Source organism: Chrysoperla carnea, chromosome 1 (assembly GCF_905475395.1).
Source record: "Chrysoperla carnea chromosome 1, inChrCarn1.1, whole genome shotgun sequence".
Taxonomy (NCBI): domain Eukaryota; kingdom Metazoa; phylum Arthropoda; class Insecta; order Neuroptera; family Chrysopidae; genus Chrysoperla; species Chrysoperla carnea.
Genome location: NC_058337.1, coordinates 760,520 through 771,150, shown reverse-complemented (window position 1 = coordinate 771,150; position 10,631 = coordinate 760,520). Strand labels below are relative to the sequence as shown.

At 29.7% G+C, this 10,631-nt stretch overlaps 2 protein-coding genes across 3 annotated transcripts; one reads left to right on the top strand and one right to left on the bottom strand.

Annotated features, from left to right (window-relative positions):
- Positions 1-351: 351 nt before the first annotated feature.
- LOC123290520 (protein Mpv17-like) lies at positions 352-1,941 on the bottom strand. The gene is made up of 2 exons (XM_044870742.1): positions 1,606-1,941; positions 352-961 (listed from the first exon to the last, which is right to left on the bottom strand). Exons 1-2 carry the CDS (start codon positions 1,795-1,797, stop codon positions 554-556), a joined length of 600 nt encoding a protein of 199 aa, XP_044726677.1. The 5' UTR covers positions 1,798-1,941; the 3' UTR covers positions 352-553.
- A 1,552-nt stretch (positions 1,942-3,493) lies between these two features.
- Positions 3,494-5,735, top strand: LOC123290503 (tRNA-uridine aminocarboxypropyltransferase 1). Of its 2 annotated transcripts, XM_044870721.1 has the most exons (4): positions 3,494-3,723; positions 3,959-4,449; positions 5,374-5,460; positions 5,554-5,735. In XM_044870721.1, the coding sequence occupies exons 1-4, from the start codon at positions 3,520-3,522 to the stop codon at positions 5,705-5,707; spliced, it is 936 nt and encodes a 311-aa protein (XP_044726656.1). In that variant the 5' UTR covers positions 3,494-3,519; the 3' UTR covers positions 5,708-5,735. The 2 variants fall into 2 exon arrangements, with proteins under 2 accessions (XP_044726656.1, XP_044726655.1); XM_044870720.1 differs by having other exon boundaries at positions 5,374-5,735.
- The last annotated feature ends 4,896 nt before the right edge of the window (positions 5,736-10,631 follow it).

Genomic DNA, 10,631 nt, shown 5'->3' with positions numbered 1-10,631 from the left:
CAGTCACCACCATATTGCTTATTGTCACTTGACAGTTCGAATGTAAACAAACAATCAATATGGCGGTAACTGCAGGGTACCGTGTGAGAGAAATTTCCGAGAGTGAGAGCATTCTCCCACCCTACGCCTACCTGCACAAAGAGCATACCTTGTCTGATTCTACCAAAGATGCTACCCCTTGTTATACCATGTATATGAAATATACCAAGGTATACTAAGTATAGTCCCAAGTTTGTAACTAGAAAACTTGAATATTGAAACAAAAAAAAAAAAAAAAAACACATTCTTTTTGATTTAAGATTTCTTTATTTTCTTTAATCGAATACATTTAAATATAAAAGTGTTCCAGAAACAAATAATAATCAAAACTTATCAAAACAAAAAATTTACCATACCGGATATCCAAAATTGAATTTAGCTTCTTTTTTTGCTTAGATTTCTAGCAAAACACATTAGTTTGAATAATCAAGTTTTTGTATTTTTATTATTATCGGCGTCTGGGCCTTATAATCTTTTATCAAAATGGGATTCTTAACTAAGTAATTCTTCTTTGTTAATCCTTTTTAGATGTTTTTGGGGGAGTATCATCTATCGTTTTAGCTGTACGCCATGAAATAAATGTGTTCCAAAATAACGCAGCAATTTGTACGAGCAATACTTGCATATGTACAGGCACAAAGGTAAAATTCACAAGTTGTACAAACGGCCAAACCGTATAATTTGCGAGAATTACATCTTTGTATTGTGCTCGTACATCGTCAACATTTTGCTCCCATTTTTTACATTTGAGTCGACCAATTATTAATAGAAGTGAGGCAAGGAATAATGGTGCGAAGATTATTTGATCCGTGCACATTTTTTTCAAACCAATAATTCTCATAGCACGTAAATTACTTGTGCTTACATTGTGCGGTCGATATATTTTATCTAAATATCTGTACCATGTTGTTGTCACCGGTGCCTACAGATTCAAACAAAATTATCTCGGTTCAATATTATTTCAAGTAAATATTTAAACTTAAGATAATAATATGGAGGATAACGATAAAGAGGACTATCTCTTAAGATGCAATTTCATGATGACGCTTGACGCTGAGTTTGAGCGTCAAATTTGGTCATGTGATCAGTTTAGTGCTGCCATCTGGATGGGAAAAAAAACGATTTGACGCTGCTGAAGATTTTTTTCCATCTAGGTGGCAGCACGGCCTAAACTGACTTTTTATCATAGAAAAGTATATCTTATTTTTATTATCAGCTCCCATTATGGATATAGTTGTTTATCATTATCATGTGTTTTATTAAAAATTAGGTTATGGATTAATAAACTTTATTGTTTTTTATCGCTCCTTTTTAAAATTTGACGCTGGACATAGTTCTATTTTTTTCAGCTAGATGGATTCCTAATTTGACGCTCAAAGCCAGCGTCAAGCGTCCTAATGAAGTTACATCTTTTAAATTTGACACTGCACATAGTTCTTTTTTTTCAGCTAGGTGAAATCAGAATTTGTCGCACAAAGCCAGCGACAAGCGTCATAATGAAAATTTGTAAGTAATATATAATAGATCTCTTTGTTAGTTGGGGGTTATAAAAATGTACCTACATACCACAAAAAGAACACCAAGAACAGCGAATTGTTTTGTTCGAAGCCAATCATGTTTATCGGTTTTTTCAATAAACTGTTGAGCGATAACATCACCTCCTGCCATCAATAACCCTGTCTGTACCATTTGCACGGTATACGGATAACACTTTGACATTTTCATGTAACCAGCTATGACACGTGAAAATATAGACATTGTTACGTACGCGTTTAATAGTTTTCACGATCAAATATTTTCGAAGTTAGTAATTTATTTAAACACAATATATCAAAAAATACGAAAATAATTAAATTGTTAAACTACGTTATCGAATAATCTAAAATATTTACGAATAAATAGTTTACATTTTAAATTATTCTACTTTCTTTTTTTTTTTTTGTAAATCAATTTTTTATGTTATCATTTTAACCATTTTGATAAGATTTGACCTGTGAAAATAATAAAAACTATATTTATTGGGTATTTAGAGTTCATTTTTACAATTTTTCAAAAAAATGAAAAGGCAATGTTGACAAACGAATTTGACCTTGAATATGTCAATCTTAAGTAAGCTTCAATTTTTTTACGGACAAAATGAACATAATTATGTATTAACAAAACATTTTTGTTTACCTAATTCTAAAGAAATATCGTGAAAAATTCTGTAAGTTTTATACAAAAATAATTTTGTTTTGATTTTGTATGAACTAGATCATTTTAGTAATTAAAATAAAATACCGAATGATTTTAAACAACTGAGCTGAAAATTTTACACTTTGGGGTTTTATTTTTAAAAAATGCTCCAGGAAAAAAAACAATTTAAAGCAATTTTGACGTAGATTAGGAATCTGTTGACGGAGATTTAGCTGGGATATTTTATTCAAAAGTCCTTCGTTAAAAATTTTTCAATTAGATTGTTTCAAATGAACACCCGGTACATGGTCCAGGAGCGGATTGTAATGATCTTCGACCGTTTTCTATCTGGTGCTATATTCACCACTAAAAATGTTCAAATGTAGACTTACGTTTAGCAGTTTAGTTATGGAATAATTTCTATTTCTAAGTCAATGACACAACAAATTAATCTTCTCTTTTTATAGTATTTCCTGGATCATTAATTAATTACCTTTATAACGGTTAATTTCAGGATGAAATATAAAATTTATATTTAAAATATAAAACTACCCCCGAAATAAACTTCATAAAATAAACTTATTTATATAAAAGTTTTTTTTTAATCATAACCTAAGATTTTTGATTAATATTACAAACTCAAAACCATAGATTTTTATAAATACTAGATAGATTGATCATTGATAGCTGCTCTGCAGATAGTGTTCGTCATGTGTCCATAGAGAAGGTTCGATTTTTAGTCATATTTTCCCCGAAAATATGAAATTATGAAATTAGTGTTGTTAAAGTCTTTTATGAAGAACACCTTTTTGTAGTAAACAGTGAACTTCATCTAAATTCCATATTTAAAATTCTTTATCTCCACAGGCGAAATAATTGGAAGGGAGCGTAGTTTAGCTATAAAAATCCCCACATTTTACGCGCCTGAGAGGTTGATATGAGTTATTTTGTATGAAAAACAGTGTCACCACACCAAATTTTATTGAAATCGCTCTATCTCTTCTAAAGTTATGGAAGAAAAACGTTTTCAAAATTGCAACTTTAAGAGCGGATAGCGCCAAAACGGAGCAACTTTTACTAGCATATTTATCTAAACCGATTTATTTTGAGCTAAGCTGTATGTGATGGAGCGTTGTAAAGACCTTGTAGCATTTTTTTCATACTGAAATCAATAGTCAGTTCAGTATTTTAGAGTTTTGAATAGAAGTCATTGATCTAGTATGCATAAACATCTATGATCGAAGTTCAAGTATATTAATTTTTGACAGTGACAGATGAAATGAACATGTGAATATTTTTTTAAAAATGTGTCATCCTAAACAGAAAGCTTTATCACAAAGTTTAATTGATGAAGATCCATTTTTATATTTAAAAATTGAGGATACATCAATATTAGATTCCATAGATTCTCGACGTCCATGTACAAAATGCTGTAAATCGAGAAAATATTTTTGCTATACATGTTATGTACCTGTTCAAGATTTACAAGGAAAATTGCCAGTTGTTAAGGTTTGCATAAATTTTAGCAATTTCTTAAAAATATTCCTAAAATTGACGGAAATACCTTCCCTGGTAAAAAAAATCCGATTCAAATGTCCAATTCATTTTAAATGAATTCCGATTCAATCCAATATGAAATTTCCAATTCGATCACATTCATGAATTGGAACCAATTGGAAATTTCCAAAAGAATTTCACTTTTTTGGCTCTCCCATTATAATAATAAAATCGTTTAAAATTTCAGTTGCCGTTTAAAATCGATATAATCAAACATAAACATGAAATCGATGGGAAAAGTACAGCGATTCATGCATCAATTTTAGCCGAACAGGATGTAACCATCTACACATACCCAGATATACCCGACTACGATGCTGAAGATATATCAAAAACTGTGTTAATATTTCCATCGAATGATGCGTTAAATATCGAACAATTATTTATGAAACAATTAAATAGTCCTGAATTTCAACAGCCATCGTTAGCGACAATACCAAAAGGTTATAATCGTAGTACGCTATTGAAGAATCGTATTTGTACGAGTAACGAGCATAAAATCGATCCAATCGCATATAATTTAGATAAATTACCAATAGATCGAGCGGTTTTTATCGATAGTACATGGCATCAAAGTAAAGGGATTTATAAGGATGATCGAATTAAACGATTACAATGTGTGGCGTTACAAAATCGTGTATCACAATTTTGGCGACATCAGAAGAACAGTCCACGATGGTTTGTATAAATTTTTTATATGCCAGTCTCATTGTAATCGAGGCCGTTTCGAAAAATAATGCGAATGGCTGAAAGAATTTTTCTAAGAGGTTGATCCAAAAATTTATGATCAGTGTACAAAATTATCCCTTAGAAAAGTATTTTCAGCCATTCGCAAAGAAACTCAACAAAACCTACCAGACGACTGGGCTATTAGTCCAGTGTATTAACGGAAATCGAAGGGGGTGAACCAAAATATTTTTTCTATTTTTTCATTCAATAGGGGATTGTTTGGGAGAACTTAAATCTGATTCTGCGTATTCGCGAAATTAACCCTTTCGCCGCCGTCTTTGAAAATAACGTTTTGGCCCATAGCTTGCGTACTTTTTATTAAAATTTGATGATTTTGGTTTCGTTGGACTCGTCTGCATTTTATCTTCAAACCGATTTTTTTCAAAGTCCACGCTACGATTGATAAAAAAAAGTTATTTGTGTTCAAAGTTAATAATTTGTTCGTGAGTTTATAGCGAGCTTAGGACGTAAACAGTGAGATCAAGTTCGTAAATGAGCAACATAGATCAATTGGGTCTTGAATCCGTAGAACTTGTCTTGTAAACCGTTAGAGATACAACAAAAATTTATACGTAAAAAATTTTCCTTATAAGAAAATAAACAACTTTTGTTTGAAACATTTTTTAGTAAACATCATTGTTTATCCGTGAAGGCGTAAATTTAATACGTTAAATTTATATATTACATATATTATGTATGTGTTTGTTTGTTTATTACTATATCCACTGAAAGGAAGTGAGAGGAAAGATATTCTTGTTACTTTGTGTGTAAGAGTGGTTATCATTCTTTACTTACATGACGTAAAAAACGCAAACGATTATGAATCAATACATGGTATTTTATTAATTAACTCAGTCCATTGTTTGATTTTAGGTATTTAGCAACAATTGAAGCGATCCATCAATTTTGTGTTGAAATGCATATAAACGCATGGGGCTTTAATAAAAACTATTATCCAGCGTTGCAATATTTATTTTATGATACAACATTTTTAAATGGAAAACAAAATGAAAGTAATGAAGATTGTTTGAAGAATAATGATAGGTTAGAAAGTGATCGATTGAATAGTGTTCATAGTACAGTGTTGCCATCTGGTTACAATGGACAATATGATAATTTATTGTATTTTTTTAAATATATGCATGGCAAGATACATTTATATTACAATCATACCGATTTACAAGCGTACAAAAGACCTGTTTTATAAAAATTTAATAAATTAAAGTTTTATTTTATGTTGTTTTTGTGTTATTTATCTTAAACTAGAAGCTCTATATACAAGGTGTTCTTTAATTGACTCTTGAAAAGTCTATTACGAGATTAAACTCATCAAGACGAACAAACAAGTTGTTTACCAAATTTCGATCAGATGCGTAATTTAGGAGATATTTCCAAATATCTTTCATCCAATCACAACGTAATTAAGAGTCAGGAGGCGTATAATTAAATATTACAAGAGACCTGTTTAATAAAAATTGAATAAATGAAGGTTTTATTTTACATTTGTTTGTTTTATTTATCCTCAGTAAACAGCTTTATATACAGAGTGTTCTTTGATTGACCCTCGAAAAGTCTACTACGTGATTAAACTCATCAAAACGAACAAAAAAGTTATTTACCAAAGTCCGATCAGATGCGTAGTTTAGGAGATATTTCCAGACATATTTCATCTATCACAACGCACTTAGTGAGTATATTTCTGATATACTCAATGAATAATTACGACTATTATACATTTAAAAAAATAGAAAACCATACATATATTTTTCCTGTGTAAAACAATCCTTACCATTATTTCGAGTGTTATAGAAAGGAGATAAGCGAGAGCATTATTTATCAATCTTTACTTTTAAACCCAGCGAAGTGGGTGGGTATCACTCTAGTATTTTATATTTACCCCAACCAAGAGTTCTACAGGGTGTTCCTAAATAGTCTTTACAAGGCTTTACCACATACAGCTTAGCTCAAAATAAGTGCTTTAGCGTTAGTAAAAGTTGCTTTGTTTTGGCGCTATACGCTCTTTGGTAAGTTAAACCTCACAAATTTTTACGCTCATGGAGATAAAAGATTAAATATAGAATTTAGATGAAGTTAACTGTTATTTTTATAAACGATTTAAGGATGATCCTAAGAAAATGTGATTTGAAAGAAAATAACGTCCTTAAGTAACTTACTGTTCATGAGTTTTGTTTAAATAAAATAAAATAAAATTTAATAATGTTAGAATCTAAACAAATTTAAAATTCACCAGAATCATTATTATTGTTTGTGTTTTTGTATTATAAAATAAAATTTGATTAAATTATTACTTTGTCTGTATTCCTGTAATTCCTGTATTCCTATATCTATCTATATCCTAATACAGTAGAATCTCGATAAGTTAAAGTCCAAGGGAAACACAAAATATTTTAAGTTATAGAGGTTTTAAGTTATCAAGTGTCTATGTTAGGTAAAGGTTAATATAGAGGTATGTACATGTTCCTATGTACGCTGGTTAATATAGAGGTATGTACATGTTTCTATATAGTTACTGAGGGCCTATACAGAGATTATTTATTTAAGTTATAGAGGTTGCGTATTTTAAGTTGTAGAGGTTTTGGGCTCTGATGGGAAGGGAACATAGTATTTTTTGAAGTAACAGAGGTTTTTAAGTTACCGAGGTTTAAGTTATCGAGATTCTACTGTACCTACACATTTACATGCTCTAACATCAAATTGTATCAGAAATTATGGAACACATTTTATGATAATCATGTGTAACTTTATTTATGCAAGAATGTAGTGTATTTTTTATATTCAGAGTAAATCAAAAGTATCAAGTTTGTAACGCTTAGAAATAATGAAGCTAAAAATAAATTTTTGGAGTATTCATGGATCCAAAGGATACATCTTTTGAACTGTAACAGATAGTAAGTCAGTTCAAATAGTAAGTCTATCGATTCTAAGCTGATAGAAAACCTATCCGATAATATTAAGTGGAACGGCCCTGGCTTTTATACAAAATGAACAAAGGAAATTTCGACAAAAAAGTTTATATGTGTCATAAAAACTTAGGAATTTTACAACTTTTAATTAAAAAAGTGTCTTATTTGTCAAATCTACTTTTTGCCTAAATTTTGGAACACCGTTTATAATCTACACGCAGAGCCATGTGGTCTATACATCAGATTTTTATTTTTTATAATAATATTAGAATTGGAACTGTATTAATATAAAAAGTCAATTATATGTAATATATGTTGTAATACATACAAATGAAACTTAATATTGCATGGTGATGTAAAAGTCGAAGGTAAATTCATCGATTTTCAAAGATATCGCTTATATCGTTTGTATATCGATAAAGAATTACAAATTTTTCATTACTTTATCCTTTATTTTTTTGCAAATTTGTAAGTTGAGCTAGCAACAAAGCCATGCCTTTTAGAGTGGAAACTTTTCCCTCTTTTTAATACCACAAATTCCTGGTTTTTTTAGGAGTTTTTGAAGTTTTGCACTCTTAATCTACAACCTCAGAGTTGAAACAAACAGGGTTGAAAATAGGTTTGAAAGTTGAGTTAGTATATCAAGGATGTGTTTTTTCGAATGGAAACTATCGAACAACTCTTCCCACTCTTTTTTTACCAAAAAAATCCTCTTTTTTGGAGGTTTTTAAGTTTTCTCATACCATCAAAGTGAGTTAGAGGGTTAAAAGTTCTATCGATTACCCGTTATGGAGTAGAGTGAGCTTTTCATTGAGCTTGAAAACCTAGATCGAGTTTAATGTCTGCGTAAGATGTGCGCCCAGTGCCGGATTAAGCCCATCGGGGGCCGTAGGCCAATAAAATTTTGGGGCCCCCTTTTTTTGAATAATTGTAAAATTAATCGTTATTTTGAATATTTTGAGTTTCAAAATATATATTATCATGAAATAAATTGGTTGAAAAGAAATTTTTTCGAAATTTGAAAAAAAAAAACTTGAAATTGAAAATTTTTGTTCAAAAATAATCATATCAGATTTTCGTGGGGGCCCCTGCCCGTCGGGGGCCCTAGGCCATGGCCTAGTCCGACCTAATGGGTAATCCAGCGCCTACAAACCCAACATTTTTTTCTTAAATCATTTTTATCGATAAAACTTATTTTTCGAGTTTCAAGCATCTGTAAACTTAAAAAAGACACTCTGTATAACTTAAGTTGTAGAAAATGTGCCCTTTTGGTGGTTTTAACTTTAAAAAATTTTTTTTACAGTGTATTTGTTTGATAAATTTTATACATTTACTTTCTGGTAGTTTCACAAGCGCAATGTTTCTTATGCATATAAATTATTAGAATAATGTAATATAAACAGCACATGAATGTAATGTGAAGTATTACAATAGATGTGTGAGATATCTAATGATGTGGGATGATAGTGTGAATAAAATTAAATGTATTTTGCCATTGGCATTCGATATAATCTACATCTTTATTAATATTATACAAATCTATGATTCTATCTATGTTTTGAGTTGTTTGTATTCGATTCTAGTTTTTGTGTCGAACTATATGAAAACAAAAATCTATTTCTAACCCCCGAACAAAAAAAAAAAGGGATGTTATAAGTTTCACCGCTATGTGAGCCTGCCTGTCTTTCTGTAGGCCTGTCTGTGGCTTTCTTGCCAAAAACTTAAATTAAATTTTAAACCTTTTTTAAACTGTCAAAAACGTGGGCATCCAATTTGATGACGTAATATGGGTATTATTATACGAAATAACACAAACAAGTTTGACAGATATATTCATAGACATCTGATTATAATAAATATAAATACTTATTATCTATGGATATATTATACCCAGCTATCTACACTGAACTAACTGATGGTCTAAGACTCATACCCACGAGAGAGTTTACTCGCGTTTTAGGTCACGAGATATACATTTTTAAAATTACGATTTTTAATTTTAATATTATAAAATAAAAATGTGCTTTTATGACTATATTTTTACATAAATTTTAACTTTTTTCAAATTTCATAATTTATTTTTGACTAACGATAATACCCTATTATGGTATAGGTGTTCATAAAATCACCTAAAAAGTCCATTTCCGATTGTCCTTCCGTTTGTCTATGAACACGATAACTCAAAAACGAAAAGAGATATCAAGTTGAAAGTTTTCGTTTTAAGATTTTAAAACAAATTCGTAGAACAAGTTTGTATAAATATGTGAAGAAATACTTCTTTGATTTGAAATATAAAAGAATGTTTGCTGTTTTGAATCAAATTCTTGATTTTAAGAATCAATCGTTTTACAAACAAATCAAATTACAATTGAAATGCAATTTATATGTTAACTAACTATATTTGTATCTGTAATGTATCTTCTATATCTCTTTGTATCTTTGTATCTTTGTTTGTATCGTGTGTATAGTGGGTAATCTTATCAAATTAGAGGCACCAATGCCTCTTACGCCAAGTTTAATTGTTTTACTTATACAATAAAATTTTTATATGCGTAGAAAAAAAAAAGATGTAATTATGGAAAAATCAACGATTTTCCACAATTTTTTTGAAATTTATTCGAAAACTATGCAATTTTGAAAAAAAATTGATCAGTCCAAAGTTATTGGGCGTAAAATTTTCGATCGATTTGTATATAGAAACTTTTTGATAATTTTCATATTTTCCGAAAAATCTACATTAATGTACAATTTTCCGTGTTTTTTAAACTGACGGTTTTTTAAATTTTTCTAAAAACTGTGCATTTTAGGGAAAAAATACTTTGGATAAAAGTTGTTAAGCATAAAATTTTCAACCGATTTGAATACTTTGATTGCTCTCAATCTTTCGCATTTTTGGAAAAATCGATATTTAAATAAAATGTTCCTCGTAAAAAACTAAGCATCTTAGCGAAAAAACCAAATAATAGTCCAAACTTGTAGAATACATGGCTTTAAAAAAAAAGCATAACGGTAAATTTTGATCACTGGTACTACACTTTTCCCTATCCTTTGAAAACTTTTTATGTGAAATTACATTTTAATAGATATTCGTTTTTCCGTTTGTTCAAAGAAAATACATCGTTTTCCTTTAACTAGATAAAACTAGGATTTATATTTAGAACTGAATTGAATTCAATAAATCAAGAATCTTATCTTTCTAACTGTATT

Excerpts from the sequence above, each read along its gene's own strand:
- LOC123290520 (XM_044870742.1), bottom strand. The coding sequence starts at position 1,797 with ATGTCTATATTTTCACGTGTCATAGCTGGTTACATGAAAATGTCAAAG. Across the intron at positions 962-1,605 it reads TTCTTGGTGTTCTTTTTGTG|GCACCGGTGACAACAACATG; the intron begins GTATGTAGGTAC and ends TTGAATCTGTAG.
- LOC123290503 (XM_044870720.1), top strand. The coding sequence starts at position 3,520 with ATGTGTCATCCTAAACAGAAAGCTTTATCACAAAGTTTAATTGATGAA. Across the intron at positions 3,724-3,958 it reads GAAAATTGCCAGTTGTTAAG|TTGCCGTTTAAAATCGATAT; the intron begins GTTTGCATAAAT and ends TTAAAATTTCAG. Across the intron at positions 4,450-5,373 it reads CAGAAGAACAGTCCACGATG|GTATTTAGCAACAATTGAAG; the intron begins GTTTGTATAAAT and ends GTTTGATTTTAG.